The 21,318-nt window shown below is 43.4% G+C and overlaps 1 protein-coding gene across 1 annotated transcript in view; it reads left to right on the top strand.

The window, feature by feature from the left end:
* The window catches only part of cica (capicua transcriptional repressor a), a 41,561-nt gene that overhangs the window by 740 nt on the left and 19,503 nt on the right, over positions 1-21,318 (top strand). Inside the window, exons 2-5 of the mRNA XM_061060301.1 lie at positions 4,223-7,908; positions 8,500-8,776; positions 16,846-16,977; positions 18,981-19,134. Coding sequence (XP_060916284.1) covers positions 4,438-7,908; positions 8,500-8,776; positions 16,846-16,977; positions 18,981-19,134 — 4,034 coding nt within the window. The 5' untranslated portion in view covers positions 4,223-4,437. The remainder of the gene's footprint in view (positions 1-4,222; positions 7,909-8,499; positions 8,777-16,845; positions 16,978-18,980; positions 19,135-21,318) is intronic.

Raw genomic sequence — 21,318 nt, 5'->3', positions numbered from 1 at the left:
CGGATGGGCCAAAAAAAAACAAAAAACACAACACTTTAACCATTGTTAGTCGTTGTGTTGTGATGGATTGACAAAGTTAACGTGTTCATCTGCTCGGCACACATCTCACAGTCACGCAGCATAGTGAATATGTGCCGTATTGCATGGTATTAAGGGTCGATATGTGCGTTAAAGTTGTTATTTCCCGGGGAGAGTGAGTAGAGGATTTCCAAGCGGCCTTGTGTGTAGTTGAGGCCTGGTCGCTGCACGCCACGGCCTGCTGTGTTGTGGAGTAAACTGGTAGTAATCGGTGTACTACGAGGGCTTGACACATAGTCGGTACTATCCAGCTAAACCAGAGGTGACGACATCACCTCCTGTAGTTTGCATATTGTGCTATGGGGCCTTGTCTGGATGATATTAACAGCTGTTATCTACTCTGGATTATGAAAGTGTCAATATATTTATCCTTGCTGACCTGTCTAAATGAAGCACTGTAGTAATCCTGTTATAGACTCTCAAAGGGCTGCTATGCTAATGACAAAACTTTTTATGGTCATGCATTGTGGTGCTGGTAAAAATATAAAGAGTTATAAACACACAGGAAGCTTAAGATGAGCTACAGGGGACTGAATGATTGTAATACGTTCACATATTGACACTGTAAGGTGAATCATAATAGAGACATGCAAGAACTGATGAATGATATGAACAGTTAAATATGCATACAACAATGTATTTCAAGAGCATTACATATTTAAACTGAATTTGTACAGTGTGAGTTTGCTTTAGCCCCGTTTCTGTTGAAAAGGTGATTTATAAATGACCTCAACCTGGACAATCGCTACGCTAAATGATGCATCCACAAAGGTTGAAACATAATGTCTTTGTCACCTCACATGACTTATATCGACTTAATTCCCCTACAGTCGTGTTTACTGTGTTTTCATGTTAACCTCTAAAGATAAACACTTTATGCAAATACTGTTAGGGCCCGGCTGACAAACTGGTGTGAGAATATTACTGTTCAGATACGGGCCTGTCCCAGGTGCTGCATGTTTGTATTAGTGTTTTTCTTTTTTCTCTGATTTGCACCGATGTCAGAACTGAATGTTTTGAGGAAACTAGGATGTGCTTGTGGTGGTAAAACTTGTCATCACAAACCTCGTCATGAAGAGAGCTTTTTCCAAAATGACTTGAGACTGAAGGATCTCATTTCACTTGAAGCTTTTCACTCGATCTTATGAGACAAAAAAAAAAAAAAAAAGAAGTGAAACCATTGGACAGTGTCTGTGTTTCTGATCTGTAATCTGTGATCACGACTCGGCACTTTATCTGGGAACCACATGCTTGTTGTTTTCTCTTAACTCATTGTTTGTAAACTGTTTCTTAATCATGTCATATTTATTTTATATTTATGACGTGTGCTGCTGCCTTCTTGACCAGGTCCCCCCTTGTGAAAGAGATCTTAATTACCTGGTTCAATAAAGGTTTGATATAAAATAAATAGGTTTGAACCCAGACTAGAGCTGTGAAATTAATGGAAAATCTTTAGGGAAGACAACAGCGAACAAAAATAAGTAAAATGTAAACACTGCAGAAAAACTGTTTGCAAGAAATGCAAGTTATTTATTTTCTACTGTTTTAGACTAAAATGTGTCATTTTCATTTCGGTTTCAATAAATACCCACAAAATAGTTAATCAGATATGCACTCTATCTTTAGAAAACATATCCCAGCTTTAATAGTTGAGCATATTTACAGTAGAGACCATGTCAGTGAACTAAGAGGGCAAAAAACAAAATAATCGTTCATTCATTTTAATCGAGTCAAAATGTTCTGATGCTGATCTGAGCTCATATCGCCCAACCCTACCTCAGACCTATAACCAACCTCTCAGCAAATGTAGCAGGTCAGACGTTAGTCCACACCAGGTTGACTATAGATAATAATCATGCTAAATATCTTTAATTTAAGTGGTTTGTTTCAGAAAGAAGTCTTCTGAGTACCTTTGCAATGTTGCATCAGACCAAAATTCACTTTATCGGTCGCCATATCCCCCCCTGATGTTTTTAACACCATCATAAACTAGCTAACAGACTTTATATTCATGGTTATTACCAGGTGCTTTTGTCTTAAGCTGCTATTAGTTTTTTTCATGTGATTAAACCCGTAACTAGACGATCACTTAGCAACTTATTTTTTTCACCTCACATGACTTGCATGAGCTTAATTCTGCCTACAGTCATGTTTACTATGTATTTATGTCAACCTACCAACAACAGGTAAACACTTCAAAGCAAATAAAACACGATTTATATATTTATATATACCTGAGACCCCAGGCCTACTATAGCGTCCATATAGGCTCCGCTGCTCCATATTTCACAGAGGGGAGTGCACGTTGCATCAGTTAGTCTATACGCTGTTATCATTAGGCCCATGACTCTGACACCAGCTGTTGTACACAGTGCACTACTGAGTAAACACACGTAGCATACCACTATCGTGACCAAGTAAGGCAGACTGCCTAATCATTTTATGGTGGCTGCTCTATGCCTGCCTGTCCTAAATAGGGATTTACATAGAGCACAGTGAGCTCTCTAACACTCTGTGTGCACTATCAACTATCATCACATAGATGTTTGCTGTGTGTGTGTGTGTGTGTGTGTGTGGCCTTGAGACAGGCGGCACTCATCTCTGAAAATGGATTTCTCTCCAGACGATATGATGTAGCAGATATTAAAAGGAGCTGAATGAATGCGAGCCTTCACAGTCACAAACAGGAAGGCAGCGAAAGGGAAAAGAGACAGGCAGACAGAGAGAAGGAGTCTGGTGGGAGGAAGGATGTAGAAACAGGGACAGACACGCAGACACATAAACTGACAGACAAGTCACTGACAAGTAGACATGCCTCGTGGTGTTTGATAGACATCAATCCAGAACATCTTGACAGATGGAGTGAGAAATAAAATGAAAAAAATAACAGATCGTATAGGGAGTGTTTCATTCTCCCCCTCTTCTACACTTGTTGTTAACATCTCTCTGGCACTCTCAGCTGTGAGGAGACTCTTGTGTTGGAAGAAATGAGGCAGAGCACACAGCAGCGAGGACCCGAGGCAAGTCCCGCGCGTATAAGCCACACAGCAAACACACCAGTTAAATGACACCAGTCCCCGGTTCAACAAGTCAGCAAAAACAATCTTTTACTTTCTACATGGAGGCAGAACTTTGAAGGAGTCTGGCGTCGAATCAGCGGTTATTCTCGTTGACATTGGCACGGTTGAAAGATATAACGAATTACTCTCGTGTGAAATAAAAAATAATTTGGAACATCACTGCTTTTTCTGGATGACTGCAGGGCGAAATGAAGATCAAGACTTAAGTGGAAGCATGTGAAAGAAAGTGAGAAATGTGAGGGAGAAATCAATATCTGAGAGAGAGAATGCAGGCAGGGGACAAGAATGAAATTGTAATAGTAGCGAAGACAGAGAGGGAGGAATAAAGTAACGGGAAGTTAGGTAATGGTCTTCCACAGGAAATGGAGTTTGTAGGGGCGGATTGACTCCGCTTTGAAATACATAGATAAAGGTCGCCACAGAGTGAGAGAGAGGGAGCTTGAGAGAGAGAGAGAGAGAGAGAGAAAGAGAGAAAGAAAGGGAGGGTTTCAGTATGCGTGCAAAGAGGAATTCCCCCGCCTCTACTGCCCTGGCCAAGAAGTAGTGTGTGAGAGGAGTGTATGCAGAAAGGCTTGTCTGGGCAAATTGCAAAGTGCCTCTCATTATTTCCATACTGTGTTGTAGGGATACATTCTGTTTACCCTACAATATGGCCTCGTGCTTTCAATATGTACCTGGTATGGATGCGGGCCTTGTGTTATGTGAGTAGATCATGTTATGTAATGAATTAATGTGTAATGAATTCGTAGATGAGTCATTTTTGTTACTACTCCAGTACTATGGTGCATCATTTAGTGGGGAATACCTTTCTTAAAATCAATGTTTAAATGTTTTATTCTTGTTTTTTTGTGAAACCAAGTCTTAATTTTGAGTACTTTTGTTTTGAATTACTTTGTCATTTTAGTTTTTTTTTTTGTTGTTGATACATTTTTAATTTCTTAATTCAGCAACTTCTTTTTTAAGCTGAACAGTCGGTAGGTATCTTGCGTGGTGAATAGGCTTTGTGCATGTCTGAATGTGTTTTCCACATGAGTAACCCACACTCCCGGTTCCCTTTCTTCCAGAGTCTCTGGAATAAGGTGGGCAAGTGCCGGAGTCGCGCAAAGAAGACGAGAAAGGATGAGGGAGAGAGGCCCCGGCAGAGGAGGAAAATAGAGAGGAAAGAAGGGGGAAAAGAAAGAAACAAACAAGGCAAAGCAAACGAGGAACGCCAAAGAGAATCTCTGGGATAAATAAATAAAAAGACTTGTTTGGATAAAAAAGCAGGCTAGATGAAAAGATGAAGCCGATAAAAAAACAGGGCCGACGCTCTCCTCCTTCAACTCGGGCAAAAGGGGGGAAGCGTCGAGGAGCGGGGGATGCCCCAGAAGGAGGGGAGAAGAGGGACTCAGATGAGAACAGAGACAGAAGCAGATCCCCTCCAGACAGAGCACCCTCTTCTTCATATTCGTCTAACTCACACTCAGAATCCTCACAGGTAGACCCAATCAGAGCCCGTGGCCCTTCAGAGGAGGAGGTGCTTCACAGAGAAGGGTTGTCGGAGTCAACGGTGTCGCTCGTGATGGATTCTGGGAAGTTGTTGTCATCCTCGGATGATAGATCAGGGAGGTCAGCTGTGAGTGGTAGCAGCCACAGTGACAGTGGTGGTAGCAGTAACAGTAGTACGCCGAGCGCCAACAACAGCCCGAACCCAGCCCTCAGCCGGAAAACAGCCACGTTTAAGGCTCGAGTTCCCAAGAAGAAGTATACCTCTGAACACTGCTCGTCTACTACTGGTAACCATAGCAACCCTTCCTCTAGCACACCCCCTCCATTTCCTCTCGGTGGTGGGGTCATCAACCACGGGTTAACGGGTTCAGGAAGTGACATCTGTGTCTCACACCCTGATGGTAACAGTCAGAGTAGGACCATGATGGACGACTTCCACAGCAGGACTACTGGCAGGGAGGGGAATCTGAAAAGTTCCCCAGGACCCCCTCCTCTGTCACTGGTGGGGGAGAGGGAAAGGCCTGGAAGAGGTGAAGGAGTTAGAGATGCAGAGCGGGTGTCGCCCAGCCCCCTGCCCCGCTGCTCCTCGACAGACACTGCCAGCGAGCACTCAGCTGACCTAGAAGTAGTCGGCGACTCACACGCCGTCATACATGCACCCACCAGCCTCCCCGATGCACTGTCTGATGCTCTCGCCAAAGGGCTGAAGAATCAGCGTGTCCTTGCTCGCCAGATGAGGAGAAGTGACGAGGAGGAAGAAGGTGAAAGGAGTAATGGAGGGGTGAGTTCGGACTTGGTGTTTCGGGCTGGGGTAGTCCGAAAGGTCAGTGGTGAATTTGGAAGTTTGGAGGTGCAACTGAATGGGGAGAAGACACTGTGCTGTTATCCATATCGACATGACAGTCCTCCAGGGGTGGTGGACATTATCCTGGATGCCTCGCCACCTGGAGTCCATCCGATACCCATTGGAACCCGTGTCTGTGTACCATTTGGCAATGAAGAGGGCAGTGAGGGCCAGTGGCAGTGGTACAGAGAAGGTGTGGTGACGCAGGTGGACACACACCCTGCAGTGGCCAACCGCTATCGTGTCCTTTTGTCCGAGGAAAGATCTCTATCTGTGGATGAGGAAGAGATTTGCAGAGGGTCAGCCGGTGCTACCCAGGCAGTTTGGGTCTCCCGACAAACACTCAGGCTTCTGGTGCCGCCTTGGGACCTGGATTTGCCATCTGGAGCGGGTCGAGATAGAGAAGAAGGGGTCAGGGACAAAGAAAGGGAGCGGGAAGACAGGGAAGAGATAGATGTGGAGAGGGAGGTGTGCCGTTTGAGCCAAGCAATGACACCTAGTGTAGAGTCAGTATTGGGGAGAGGAATACCTTACCCAGGCATGGTTTCTGTTTCCTCTTCATCTGGCCACAACATCACCTCCCCTGTAACCCCAGCGTCAGTCCTTAGCCTGGCTCCGGGGCGAGAGTGGGAAGGGGAGAGGGACCTCCAAAGAAAACAGGATAGAGATAGGGAAAGAGAGCGAGAAAGGGAGAACAGTGTAAAGCAGCAACAGCAGCACCAACATCAGCAACACCACCCATACATGCCACTCACCCCTGAAGAAGACATGGAGGTGTCCCACTTTAACATGGTCCCAATGGGGGCAATCATACCTGGGGCCAAACCAATGGCAGTTCCCCAACACCGCCACATTGTCTCTAAGCCCCCACCTGGCTACCTCAATCCCCACCTGTCCGTGGTGCGGGGCATCGGGATCCCCCCTGCACACCTGGCCTTGAACCCCCATCCCCCTCCTTCACCTGTCCTGTTAGGCCTTGATCCAGCAGCAGTTGCAGCAGCTGGTGCTGTCATCACCAACCCCCAGCTCCCTCCTCTCCCTCCCATCTCCTCCTCCACCCCATCCTCCTCCAGAGTAGAGAAGGCCTCAGGAGGAGGCTCTTCCAGCGGAGGAGCAGGCGGCGGATCAGGATCAGGATCGAACTCGTCCTCCTCATCACGCTCCCGCACCCCACTGACGGCTGCCCAGCAAAAGTACAAGAAGGGAGATGTGGTGTGCACGCCAACAGGCATCCGTAAGAAGTTTAATGGGAAGCAGTGGAGGAGGCTGTGTTCTAGAGAGGGTTGCTCTAAAGAGTCCCAGCGCCGAGGATACTGCTCCAGACACCTCTCAATGAGGACCAAGGAGATGGAAGCCAGTGGTGGCAGCCGGGATCGTGGAGGAGCCAGCAGCACAGGGACTCTGACGCCATCTGACCTTCGTCTAAGTGGCGGGAGGGCCAGCTCAGAGTTTGACTGGGATGAGACGTCTCGGGAAAGTAGCGAGGCCAGCAGTCGTGGAGGTGACTCCCGCCCTCGCTTGGTCCTTCCCTCTCTGCTCCCCCAGGACCTCTCTCGTTTTGACTTTGATGAGTGTGAGGCAGCAACCATGCTGGTGTCCCTGGGTGGTTCCCGTTCAGGCACTCCATCGTTCTCGCCTATCTCCAACCAGTCGCCCTTTTCCCCGACCCCATCACCCTCGCCCTCTCCACACTTTGGCTTTCGTCCTGCCAATTTCAGTCCAATTACTGCTCCTTCACTTACCCCCCGGCGTCCTCGCCATCTAAGTGGCACTAAGATGGGCACACCAGGGGTTGAGCGAGAGCGCCATCTCTCTGGAATTTTGCCCACTTTTCAGACCAACCTGACTTTCACAGTCCCGATGAGCCCCAGCAAAAGGAAGCTCGACTCCCACCCTCCTCCTCCACTGCCTGCAGTCCATGACTACCAGACCAAACCTGAGCAGCATCAACTAATAGGCATAGGGGGAGCTATGGTTGGAGAAACAACCATGGGCCACTGCCCTGCAGCTTTTAGAGTCCTCTCCCCCCAGAGTCAGCCCACAACTCCTTCCTCACTTTCCTTCCCCCGGCCTCGAAGTGCCACCAGCAGGCCACCATCCTCTACTGCCTCCACACCCCCACCCATGCTGGTCTCTCCCACTCCTCCTTCCCCCCTGCCCCAGGAACCTTCTCCTCGTCGTATTGTGCCCCTCCGTGATTCACCAGTCATTGTCCGCAACCCAGATGTACCCCTACCAAAGTTCTCTGATGGCCCACTAGGAAGGAGAGAAAGAAGCCGGTCCAGAGAGCACAGCCAGCCCCAACACGCAGCTCCCCCCGGCCTGCAGGTCCCTGTTCCAATCAATGGGGCTACTACCAACGGTGCTGTTCTCCTGCGCAACCCCACATCCACACTTGTCCTGGTCACCTCCAGTTCGGTAAGAAAGTCACAATTATTTGGGGCATGCTTTTTAAACCTTATCCAAATTTATGGAATCTGCTTGAATGAGTCTAATACTTGCAACACTTGCAAAAATATGAACTTTTTGTCAAATTTGATCTATTCTTATTTCTCTTTTTTATTGTAAAAAGGGCTCTTTATAGCCTCAACAAAGTTATAAGTGACCGATTAACTCCACCTTTAAATTAAAATAAATCAAAAGTACTCCAGTTGAAACTTTGAGTATCAAATACAATCTCTGTGACCCTTAAAGTTGGTCCTTGGAGTCACAGAGTCCAATAAACATCTGTCACAACTCGTGCACGGGAGTTAGTGTGAAATTAAAGCTCTGTTAGTAGCTTTATTTTTTTAAATAATCCTTTGAGTGGACAAACATACCGAAGAAAGGATCAACAGCAATGAAGTGGTGTAGGCGGCTGATTTATTTTATCTGCTAACTTTCAGTATTTAAAAACAAAAAGTTTAGTTTTGGGTTGAGTATAATTTTGAAAGAACATTTCTGTTATTAATATTTTGCTTTGGGTCAATGCTCTATGCTAATACAATATCTTTCTGATGTTCCCTTCAGTCCCTGACTCCAGCTTCAGTGGGTAACCCTGCCCTGTCCAGCCCCTCCAGCATCGGGTTAATGCCCACTTCATTGGGCTCAGTCCTATCCTCCTCTGGCTCCGGGGGCAGAGAGAGAGAGAGGAAACCTGAGGGACACCAGGACGCCTCTGGAGGGGCCCTACCACAGCCGGTAGCCTGTCACCCTACCCCGACTGCCCTTCTGCCGCTCATACTGCCAGCTGAGTCGCCTCACCCTGCTCCACGCAAGCAAATCATCATGGGACGCCCAGGAACTGGTAAGGAATGATCGGAGGGGGGAAATGGAAAACATAATGGCGCTGTGGCTTTGTTCACGTCAGATACAAAAGTCTGCCGAGCTACACTTTCAATGTACAGTGGGAAGGTATCGTCTGGAGCTAATGTACTCTAACTTAGTACTTCTTGTTTTCATTATCTCTCGAGGGTTACAGGAGTGTCGTCTAAGTGCTCTGGCTATGACTCATGTACACATTACTATTGTTTGCTTGCACTGTGAGAAAGTAAGAGGAGATATTTTTACCGCCTTGATTTGCCTTTTTAGGGCTTTTTCAGTTCCTAGTGAAAATGTGTTATGTGACTGCAACATTTAAGATGAGTTAAATTTTGCTGCATTGGTCAAGATTATGTTTTGTATCAATAGCACACAGTAAACACTTGCTTTATCAGGTGGTCCTTAAACTCCCTCACAATAAAGCAGGAAAATAATATCATTCACGCACAATATTAAAAAAAGAAAAGCATCAATCACATACATTATAGATACCATTTTTGTAAATGTATACATTCATTTTTGATCGACACTTGAGTCCATATCCGGTCCTGCTTTTAGTTTTTCATGTCACTGGGTGTGTCGCACCTTTAGAAGGTTTATTTCTTATTTTGGTTATAGTCATTGTGATTTATAGTTCTCTGAAATTCAAGATGTATTCACTCCATAAGATAAGAAGGAGTAAAGTGTTGTGTGCTGGAGTTTGAAGGGGGTGACGTTTCTTGTAAACCCGGCTTTAAAGAGTATATTTTGGCAAAAAGCTGTCGTGAAAGTATTTTGTCAGCTTCCTGAGCACACAGTTGGATATAAGAAGATTGGCCGCCGAGCAACGGAGGTGTTGGGTTAATCATATACTGTATGCTTGTTTCCATGCCAACCTTATAAAATTACAGCCAAAACTCTGAAATGTTACTTTGAATATATGAATAAGGAAGTTTTTGTTCCTACTTAAAATGCACAACATTCTCACGGTGTTTCATTTTAACATCACACTTTCTCAAACTGCGAACTGAAAGTGTGATAAATGTACAGGAATGTGTCTCAGGGCACAGAGATATTGGTAATTTACAGCTTTTTCAGTTTCAGAGTTGATAACGACTAATTGATATGAGAAAAGTCATGCTGACAGAGAAAGTCAAACTGTGTGTTTTCTAATGATATGTATGTTTAGATTAGCATGGCAGGGACGCAGCGACAGCAGAAGTTTAAAACCATTAACCCAAGAGTCAAAAGGGAAAAGTTCTCGCTTTTAGTATTTGGTATTTCCTGACTCTTCTCTGATTAATAATTTCTTGACTTGGATGAAGGGGTAAAGATGAAACCTTCATCCTCTGAGGCGTGAAAATCAGAAAAGGTTTGATATATCAGCGGCTCAGGCGGACTCCCAGACCTGCTGCTCACTCTGTGTGATTTGTGCCTCAGTGTGTGTAGCGTCAAAGTTATTGAGTGTGCGTGTGCAGGGGGGGGTGTCACCTATTTTATGTGTGGGCATGTGTGTGTTAGAGAGAGATAAGGGGTGTTTCACAGAAACTTATGAGGATATTGACATGTCTAGACATGCAGGACTGAGAGCTGGAGTTCAACAAGGACATCTACACCTCCTCCTCCTCCTCCTCCTCCTCCTCCTCCTCCTCCAGCAGCGTACACACACTCAAACTCTCATGCACGCTCATCTCGATGTTCCAGACAATCAACAACCTCAGACAGGGCATCAAGGGCAGGTCCAGCGTGATGTGAATGTGTTTCATCACTCTCAGCAGTAAAAGGAGTAATTGTATTGCTGGCGTGTTGTCATGGATACACTGTTTCCAACGGTAGAATTAGCGCAGTAAAGCGTTGAGCCCTGAGCTGATTACCGAAGCGCGCTTTTATGTCTCTCTCCCTCTCACATCCCTCGCACTGCTGCTAACGGCCACCTGCCTCTGTAGCGTAACGTTTCCTCCGCCATACATTTTTAAATACACCTAGAGCCACAGTGGGCCCAGAAACAAACACAGGCAGCAGGCAGCGGAGGCCCCACGGCTGAGATTTCTCCTATATATAGCCCAGCTCAAGTGCAGCTGCATTAGCATCACAAGTTTCATTACTGCTCTCTTTGAGTACATCTGCAGCCTTCGGTGGAGAACAGATAAGAGCTCTGATGGAGCTTGGTCCCATCTTGTTACGCCGCTCAAGAACTTTATTATTGCTGTTGCACCCACAGGAGAAATTATTTGCAACCTTCTCCCGCAGTAGTAAGGTGTAGTCCTGTCTGTCATTGTTCAGGTGATTTTAGTAGAATAGATAGAAGCATGCTGTTCCTTCGTCTGCATCACTGTGCCCTCTCGCTAAAAGGAAACAGATAAAGACAGATAGATGTCTAAGCAGTGTAATCTGTCTCTGATATTTTTCACAACACACCACTGTCAGTGCTTCCATGCAGTATTCATGCCGTGACTCTCCAGGGTGTCAGCAGGTCCTCTGAAAGTTTAAAGAGTCTAAAGGCAGATTGATTTAGCACCTAAAATGATTTGACGTTTGTGTTATTCTATATTTTTCTCACCGTCAAAAAAATCTTAAAAATAGCCAAAAAAACAATTGAGTGTTAGTCTGACTCTCAAATAAAATAGATAGCTACATGGTTAATGGACTCGAGCTTGTGCAGCGCTTTTCTAGTCTTCTGACTACTCAAAGCTCTTTTACACTGCATGTCACACCTACACATTCACACACTGATGGTAGAGGCTGCTGTGTAGTGAGTCCATCAGAAGTAACTAATACCATTTATACACATTCATACACCGCCGACAAAGCAGCGGGAGCAATATGGGGTTAAGTGTCTTAACCAAGGACACATTGGAAATGTGGCTTCAGGAGCTGGGGATCGAGACCTCGACCTTCCGGTTGAGAGACGACGACTCTACCACTGATCCACAGCCGCCCCCGATAGATTCATACACTGAGTCGTGTCAGGAGTCGCTCTGGCAGAGTAGCGCCCTCATTAAGACAGTTTCCCAGTTCATTGTACTCCACTTTAAGTCCATCTACTTCATCTGAAGCACATAAAAAAAAATAACTCTACGAAGTCAAATCTTAAAAAACGGCAGTGTAGCTTTAAGAAAAGTTTTAGCAGTGGTGAATATCGCATTTGTTGGGGGATATTTTTAGCAGTGCTTTAATCCATATGTGGATGAGTGAAGAAGTAGGTTTGTGTTGGTTTAACGTGAAACAGCGCCCATGTTTCAGTGCAACACAATGGTGTGAACAACTGATGTGTTTTTCATATTTAATATACAACAATGTAGCTTTTCATCGTCGAGTGATAAGAGTAAACAGGCGACCTAAATGGTTAGTTTTGTTTTGTTTGTTTTCTTATCATATTATTTCCTGAACAGTGCTTCATGGTTGAGAAAGAGCTGGAAAGTAAGGCGAGCCAAATATTAAGTTTGCATAGTTCAACCACAACTGTGCAACTGTGGGTGGAAACTGTGCAGAAAGTTGATTATGCATCTCGACTGTGTGACATTCTGACTCTCATGAGTGTGGTGCATTACAGGGTTAAAACCGTTTTTGTCTGTTAAGCATTTCCTATTGGTTTGCTTATATGTGATAGCCTAGGAAATTTGGTTCAATAACAATGGAGACAACCAATAAAGAATAGCTGCTGTCTGATAAATTAATAAAACATAAATCCCAGATAGCTATATTCTAATCCGCATTAAATCTGCCAGTTTTGGTCGGGCCATACGACTTATGTGTCCTTGAGCTGTTAGAATTTCTTTTCAGATTTTGCAGCACTTCCGTTCCTTTGTGCAGTTTACTGTCTGGCCAAAATTTTAAACCAGTTTGAGGTTCAGATCACACCCACTCAACCCAAGTTACATAGTGCAAGAAGATGCATTCAGGGCCCAGATTGGACAGAAAAGTCAACATCAAAGTCAGTTTAACGTAAACATTATTTTGGAGGCTAAATAGTCAAAGGTGCACTCTGGAGTTTTGGAAGTTGGAGAAGTGTACAGATTCTGTGGTATATGTTCATAACTCTAAACACAAACTGTCCTCAGAGGAGAATTTGGTCCCTGGAAGACAGTTTGAAGATAAAATGCTACGCGAGAAGTTATGGTGGTGGGTCCACAGAAGTGAAACCGTAACTCTCCTGGTGGCTTTAAGCTCCAAAAACAGTGGTCAAGGAAGGGACCAGTTTTTTCCTTTGAATAAAGTTTGTGTACTCAGTTCAGAAAATGTAGCATAGAATTGTTTCACTTCTCCAACTTTCAAATTTCACCACCGAGCTACTGCTGAAGATCACATATCTTACTATTTCTGGTCTTTGCCACCTGCAGAAGATGGCATGGGAGCATTTGAAGAAGCCTCACTTCCTCAGTTGCAGTTCCTCATGCAAACAGAAGCACTGTCTGCCAGTTTGTAGTACGGAGATCAAAGGTCAGAGCGTGGTGATAACTGTCATGTTTACAATGATCAGCACTCCTAAGAGAACATCTTGAACTCTGTGTGAAACCAACAGCAGTATCATTGTATGTACATCTTGATTCATATCTAGCTCAGCGGTATCTGGATCTCCATTTTAGATGAGCCAAAGCCAGTGATTGGTTAGCTATTTATAGATCACTTTAATGCTGTGCTTTAAAATTATAAATGGAAACAAACTGGGCATTGCAGTGCTGCAGCAGAGTTCACAGCCAGTTCATTTCCACCAGACTAGACCTGAATGTGGAATACCAAAGTAGAGGACTGGAGACTGAAACTGTTTTTCTCCATTGAAATCTGAAAATCTAAATCTCAATGTCAGACCAAGCCCATCAAGTTATGTCAGTGTTTACATATAGAGCAGGACTAGATTGCACTCTTTGCATTTTTTTTTTTTTTTTACATAGACTTAATTGAGTCCTTGGAGTACAAGTACTTGGAAAATCAGAAAGGAGAGACTTACAGTTGCCAGGCAGAAAACGCAATCCTAACCAGAGTCCAACACCAACACAGTCAAGAGAGAGATAGTTAGCAACAGTAGCGACTATGATAATAATAGAGACCAATAACAGCGGTGGAAGTCTGCACAAAACTGTGAGGTGAGGGAGCACAAAAGGTCGAGGGAAGATACAGTGCAGAGTTAGTAACGTGCTTAAATGTGCCGTTCATGAATGTATGCATGAACGATGAAGAGAGAGGAGAAGAGAGGAACTTGATGTATCTACTCGCCAAGCACTTTAAGACTATACCTGTATCACCAGTGGGTTCATTCAAGGTGAGCCTAGCCAGCCCTCACCTTTAATGAAGGTCCTGCCTCCCATACTACTTTAAAGACTTCAGGTACCACAAGCAGGCCTTCATTCTTTGAGCACAATGTTCATCAGTAGAAATGAAATGCTAGTGCTAATAATGGTGTCATTAAGAGCTTTGTAGGTGAGATTTTTGTAGTTAACCAGTTCAGAAGATCTAATATGGGAGAAACATAACCCCCGTTCCTAGCTCTTTACAGTACAGTTGAAGCAGCATTTTGGACCACCTAAAGAGTCTTATTGTGGGAGCCTTATAATAAGGAGTTAAGGCAATCCTGCCCAGAAAGTGTTGAATGCATGGACTTGTTTTCTGCATCATTTTGAGACAGGATGTGCCTGAAGTTGCAATGAAAAGAGACTGTCTTTTAATTGTTTTTAAATGTAGGAGTTGAAGAACAAAACGTTACAAACATGCCTCCTGAATTAACTCTTAATGTGTTAAGGGCAAACAAAAAAAACTCTGGTTTTGTCTGAGTTAAGTAGAACAGCATTTCTGGTCATTCTGATTTGTTTGTCCCAAGTGGCAACAAATCAACTCTGTGGATGTGCAAAATCCTGCAGTTTGTCAAGTGTCCACTAGATGCTGGCCGCAGAAGAATCTGAAGTCACATACACACCCATTAAAAAAAGCCAGTTTTTACAGCAGAAATTAACATGTTTACAACCTGAAAAACAGAATACAAATAGGTCTGATTAGCTCATGTCTTGATTGGCACACACTGAACGGAGGGTGATTTTTGTTATTCACAATGAGGCATGTAGCTGACCTGATTGACAGGTGGGTGCGTTGTAACGGTTTGTCAGGAGGCTTAAAACCCCACCTTAGCTCCAGCTCTCAGCCTGTTGTTAGGTTGACTGAGAGTTAGCTTTCAGTCCTTTAAGATTTACAGTCTGTGGTTTTTATTATGCCATGCTTAGAGGGTAGTAAACGGATTGGTTTGTATGATTATTCATTTATAAGTATAATTGGGTATCATCAGCATAATAAGAGAACAAATATGGAATATCTCCTGGTAATTTTATCTAAAGGAAGAACATTTAAGTGGAGTAGAATTAGTCCAATCACTAACCCTAACCCTTGGATTGAAACTAGCTTTATGTATTTCCTTTAATGCCAGTTACGTGTTCTGTATCTGTAACAGGATGTGATGGTCTTTATGGCCAACGGCTCCTCTAAGATCTAACAGGAAGTAAATACAGCTTGATTGCATTAAAGGTTTCCGTTGTAATAATGGTTGTGTTATTAGTATAGGCAGTAGTGAAGATGTTTTATGTACAGTTAAAGTTGCGATTATTGGTTTCATTGGTGTCGAACAAAGTGATATGAACATGATGTGTTATGATCAGTGATCAAAATGATTGATTGTAAGGGAAACTAAAGTCTGCTGAGGAGTTTTGTTTTCACACATACACGCTGTTCTGTGAAAACCACACGGCTCCAAAATGTCAATTATTCACCAGCCATGAAAATGAAACCTGTTTTCTGTTTTGACAATTTTTGGGTAACACAACATTTTTTAAAGATTAATTCATCTAACAAATTACAAGTATCTTCCTGACATATAATTATTCAGTTAACAGAACCAGGCTATAGTGTGTGCAGCTTTGTTGTGCTAATATTTTGGCTCAGCTTTGCTTTGGGCTCGGTGCCAAAATGGCTTCAAGTACAATGCTAATCAGATGATATTTAGCAGGTATGATTTCGACCATTATCGCCTTGACTTGACAATGGCTGGTTAAAAAGTCAAGGTGTAACAAAAGTCACAAGGATCCACGCTCTACGATCAATAATGTCTTTGCAATTTCTCAAAGCAATCTTTAAAATACTTCTTGAGATGTATCAGTCAGGATAAAAGTGTTGGGCCGACATTGGGAGTAAAATCACCAAATTTGTAACAACATGGTTTTCATTGGGCAGCAACTTACTGAAGCTTTGTCTGATGCAAAAAAGAGTTACCAGAGTTTTGTGTCCTTGTAAGCATTTGTCTCAAACTGTGAGATAACACCTTTAACAGTATTGTGATATAAGGCTGGGAATCTTTGGGTGTCTCACAATTCAATCGATTTCGATTCTTAGGGTCGGATTTTTGATTAAAAATTATTCTGGATGCATGGATTCAAAGTCTATTTTTGAACTAGTATATACCTTAGGATCTACTCCAGTCATCTGTGAGACTGGCTGAATTTCTTGTTGCTCCATTTGTCATTCTACTGAGTTAAAGAGCTAGCCTTAGCAGGGAGTGACTCAAGTTTTGGAAGTTATGAATCTATTTAAAATCTCAGAAGATAAGAATCTCGATTTTTACATAAAACCATTTTTTCCCACCTCTATTGTGATATTGCTTGTTGGCGTAAGACACGTCTCTTTAATGTACTCCACAGCAGCGTGGCTGCAGTCTAGACGGTGGGTAGTCTGGAGTCTGGAATCTCTGTGGATAAAATAACAGGTTCCCTCATCCCATCTCACACCACATGACCCCTCAGCTCTCATTATCCTGAGGGATGGTCTCTGTGCGTGTGTCGGAGATGGGGGCAGAGTAAGGTGACTGAATACACAACTCCATTCATGGCCTTCAGTCTCAGGCAGTTTATATGAAAAGTGTAGTTTTTAGTAACACTTTGGCTCATCGCTGGCTGATGATCACGTGGGATTTCACATGCTGCCAGAGGGCAGATCGCTACCTTCTGTCCGCAGACCACGACACTGAAGTGGATAAACATAATGACATTTTTAATATTCCGTTTTTCTCTCTCTCTTCTCTCTGCCTTCGTGTTCCCACAGTTTGGACCAACGTGGAGCCTCGGTCGGTGCCAGTGTTTCCTTGGCATTCGCTCGTCCCTTTCCTGGAGCCCAGCCAATCAGGAGCGGCTGCCCAGCCTGCTGATGGCCAACAGCTTGTCAATCAGAGCAAAGGTAGGGAATGACCCCACTTGTTTGCTCTGGACATGTCATCATGACCTTTTACTTGAGCAAGGGACACAGACAGCTTGTTTCACAATTTCACAGCTTGTATACAAATATACATATATATGTGACTGTATATAATAAACAAGTATTTCCCACAATAATCAGAAAAGGAAACCCTTTGTCGGGCTGTGTTTCACAAATAAACTCTGCCAAAACACTCCAGTACACAGCCAGTACAAATGGGTGGATATGCCCGCAGCCAAGTCTGTGTTTCCCAAAACAGTTGCAACTGAATTGCAAATCAGCACAGTTGGTGTTCACACCAATGTAGTTCCAGTAACATTGTTAATAACAATATTTATTGGCTGGAGCACTCAAATTTATTCAGAGACCAATTCTGACCGGATGGGGATGGTCGGTCGTCTTAGTGACGACTCTAGGACTGTGTTTTATTCTCCACAGAGCTTCATGAGGCTTTATTCAAGGGCCTTTAAGTTATCTGCCTTTTCTGTGTGTTCCAAACTAGAATTAATGATTCATTGTTTGGTTGATGTAATGCAAGCACACACTGCTTCACATTTCTCAGAATCCAAGGTCACAATCTTCTAACTCTTGAACTTTCTGATTACCAATCTGTGTTTGTTTTTGTTACTGTTGCGTTTGATTTCGGTGTCGCTTGTGCATAAGTTGTTGAGTTTTAGGTTTTAAAAGCCCATCTGGGGACGGGCAGTTCAAGTCAGCTCCAGCCTCAAGTGCTGTTGGAGGTGCCGTCAGTTTACTTGCTTAATATTTTTTTTGCCCGACTGATTATTCAGCAGGCTGATAATATCGGCCGATATTTAGCATATCAAGTGACCATCAGTAAAATCATCATATTACTAGATTTATTCACCAGTCAAATAGCATTTTATTCTCTCTCCAGAGTGTCGAGCGATGATGCACGTACATGCACAGTTACTTTTCAGTTGAGCGACCATCTTCTCTTCATTAAATTTATTTAATAAGCATTTGATAACTGCATTTGAGGGATTAACCCAATTAATGTGTATTCTTATCTCTATATCTAAAGATCGAAGATAGATCTAAGGAAGATATCGGCTGATAATCAGAATCAGAATCGGAATTTGACTTGGTGTATTGGTGCTAAACAATTAACAAGGAAATAAAGCAGAACTAGCAACAACTTAAATAATACAGTATAAGAAGCTCGGTAAATCGGTATGAAATCCAAAAATCCCATATCGGTCGGGCCGTAGTCTCTTTACGATTAAAAATTAAATCAATAAATACATTTTTCTCAAATAGCTGCATAGCTGGCAACCGATTGTTAGCTAATCGAAAACTGACAAATTATCTCAGTTTTGGACAGTTGTAAACACAAGTTTGAGGGGATCTCCTTCATGGTTGTGTCTCATTACCAGTAGAACACGGAGTTTAGAATAACTCTAACGGACCATTGTGAAACAATGAATAGCTTCCAGCTGTGTAAAATAGGAAAGGCCCTCTCTAGAGCCAGTGTTTGGTTTACCCTGCAGAGCTGAATACAAATCAAGGGCTACCGATAGATTCCAAAATGTTTTACACTCGACCTTTCATTTGGGTGATTTGCTTTAAGAAATCATCACCCCTGATGAAGGCTATTCGGTACAAATGCTGTGAAAGGAAACAAGTTGTTAACAAGTGCAGAATCAAATTAACACCGTGTACAGAATATTTGATAATTACAGGATTTAATTATTTCTGTTATATTCGTCAGATGTATTGAACCCTTGAGGGAACATTTTCTTTCTTTATGTGTGAGTAGTCTTCTGCTCAGTCTCACATTTCTCTTACTACTGCAGCAGATTATCACATAACGTAGTCGCAGATTCTCACACCTCCCACTGTCAGTTGGCCAGAATAGAGCTTTCCATCAACGAGCTGCAAGCCCTGCGTTTACACATATGGCACTGTTACTTTCACATAGCTTCTCTCTACCAGGCCTATAAATGTCTGACTGTTTTTTTCAGAGCCTCGATGCGCTGTGGCCCTGGTGAGCGACGGGCGGACTGGTCCGCCAGACCTCGAGAGGGGATCTCCGTCGTGCCCTCCCCCGACCAATGACAATCCTCCTTCAGAGAGGGGCGGGGCTGACAGCGAAACAGAAAGTGATACAGATGACCCGTGAGTACAAAGAAGCCTCTTACCTCGTATCATCAAGGCCAGACCTGATAGTGTGTTTATCCAAACTGAATTATTGTAAAGAAAAGGTCACATTTTGAGTGCTCGGCCATGCTTCTGTTTGTCAAAGTGTAGCCACAGCTACGGTTATCAAACTGAATCAAGAGAAGAAGAAGAGGGACGAAGCTCAGAAAACAAAAGATTTGATTGATATTCAGGTGTAGAGCAACGCTGTGGCACATTGACCACATTGTGAAACGAGACCAGGCGGCCAGTCAGACCGAGAAAACAACCAGACAGACTCTGATCCAATTTAGGTCTTGTTTACATGCAAGTGTGGTCGTTTTGTTTTCTGTGGAGTAGTATCCAAACTGTTTATTTTAAATTGTTAGAATTGTGTTCATTCACAAAGTATCAAGGTGTTTGTTCTTTGGTAAATTATAATTTATTAAGATATATCCCTAAATTGAGCTAATTCTACTTCCCTCACCTTAAACGTGATGTGTTTAGGGCTGAGAAATAAATCGATTTTGAGGTCCAGGAGGTTTTGTAAAAATTTAAATCTAGATTTTCTCCTTAACTTCCTCCACTGCTCCACATCCTCCCCCCTCGATTGCTTCCTACAGAGACACACACAACAACAACATGGCTGCCAGCAGCATTAAAGAAGAGTTTGTTCCCAATAAAACAATCTGGTCAGTCGTTGGGAACTGGTTTGGTTTTGCAGCGTCAGACCTCGAATAAAACCAGAGTCCGCTGCAAAGATTGTTCAAAGGCTGTTTCAGCAGCACGACCGATTTATCACAAACATCTCAAACAGAGGCCTGCAGCCGAGTGGGAGAACTGTGTCTCACTACAAGATCACGAGGCAGCTACAGAACACAAACACCTGCTGAAAAGCAGCTAACATTAGATAAATAATTTCATTAGGTATGACAAGAAAGGGACTCAGTGAAAAGCTATTACTGATGCAGACACACTGAATATCACTAAAGATATGGTGCCCATATATACAGTGGAAAAACCTGCTGGGTTTATCCACATGCCTAAAACTTTGGCCCCAGGTATGTGCTGCCCAGCCACAAGGATTTTGCTGAAGTTGCTCTCCCACATCTGTACTTTTGCTTTACCCGAATCCTGAATAGTGCACTTTTAGAGACACGTTTGAAAACACATGAAAAGGGAAATTCAGGATACTTCATTAATCCAAGAAGAGAAATTCAGTTTAATTTTGTTAGATTTTAATGTTAAAATAAAGCAAAAATTTTTTTGAGTCATTTGGGGAGAAAACAAATTGTAAATCGAGTGTGGTGTGAAAAGGTCGGAGATTTTAATTTTCAGGCCATATCATCCAGCCCTAGATGTGTTTCCTCATTAACCCCTGTGGGTCGGTAGACACTCAGGTTACCCAAATATATGTTCAAAAACACTGTCGAAGTGGATTTTTCGAAATATGTCCCCTTTAACACTCTGACACGACGCTCAGAACAGGTGCACTGAAATCCACCGGTGACAACAAAATTCAAAGAAAGCAAACAACAACAAACTACTTTAGTACCAACTGCATGAGTGTGTGTGTGTCTTTGGCAGGAGTTGTACAGTCTGTGCTTGCTCATTCCACTCAGACTCGGGCTCTGCGTCTGGCTGGGTTACTGCTCTTTCAGAGTGACTCAGACGGGCTGCGTGGCTGTCTGGCTGGTAGTGTGGTTTTGAATGTTTCAGGGTCACTGTGCTCTCAATGATGGCGGCTCTCTCTCTATAGAGCCGCCATCATTGAGAGCACAAAAGGAAAAGCTTCAGCCGGCTCTGAGTGGTGCAGTGGTTACACCTGTTATCCGGCTACATCTCAATGGAGAAACTAATGGCATTCATGGAAACAAAGTCGACATATTTAACAACCATTTATCAGCTCCTTTACTCTGCAATGTGCACAAGGGGAGTACAACTGCTGCAAGTTTGCAGACAGAACAATATCAATAAGTTTAAGGTAAAATAACTTGGATAGTTTCTTTTGAATTTTATTGTTGTCTACTTCCTTTTATGCATACTTTTGCTACCTCCTTGATCTGTATTTTTTAGTTGTTCAGATATTAGGGCCATCAGCTGTAACACCCACCCGTATATCTCGATAAAATTAAGGCCCGACATGAATGCATTCTTTTCCTTTTCTTTTTTCGTTGCATGCCA

The sequence above is a fragment of the Labrus mixtus genome, chromosome 16, assembly GCF_963584025.1.
Source record: "Labrus mixtus chromosome 16, fLabMix1.1, whole genome shotgun sequence".
In the NCBI taxonomy this organism is placed as follows: domain Eukaryota; kingdom Metazoa; phylum Chordata; class Actinopteri; order Labriformes; family Labridae; genus Labrus; species Labrus mixtus.
The sequence above is the reverse complement of the archived record's forward strand: the minus strand, read 5'-3'. Positions and strand labels throughout refer to the sequence as shown.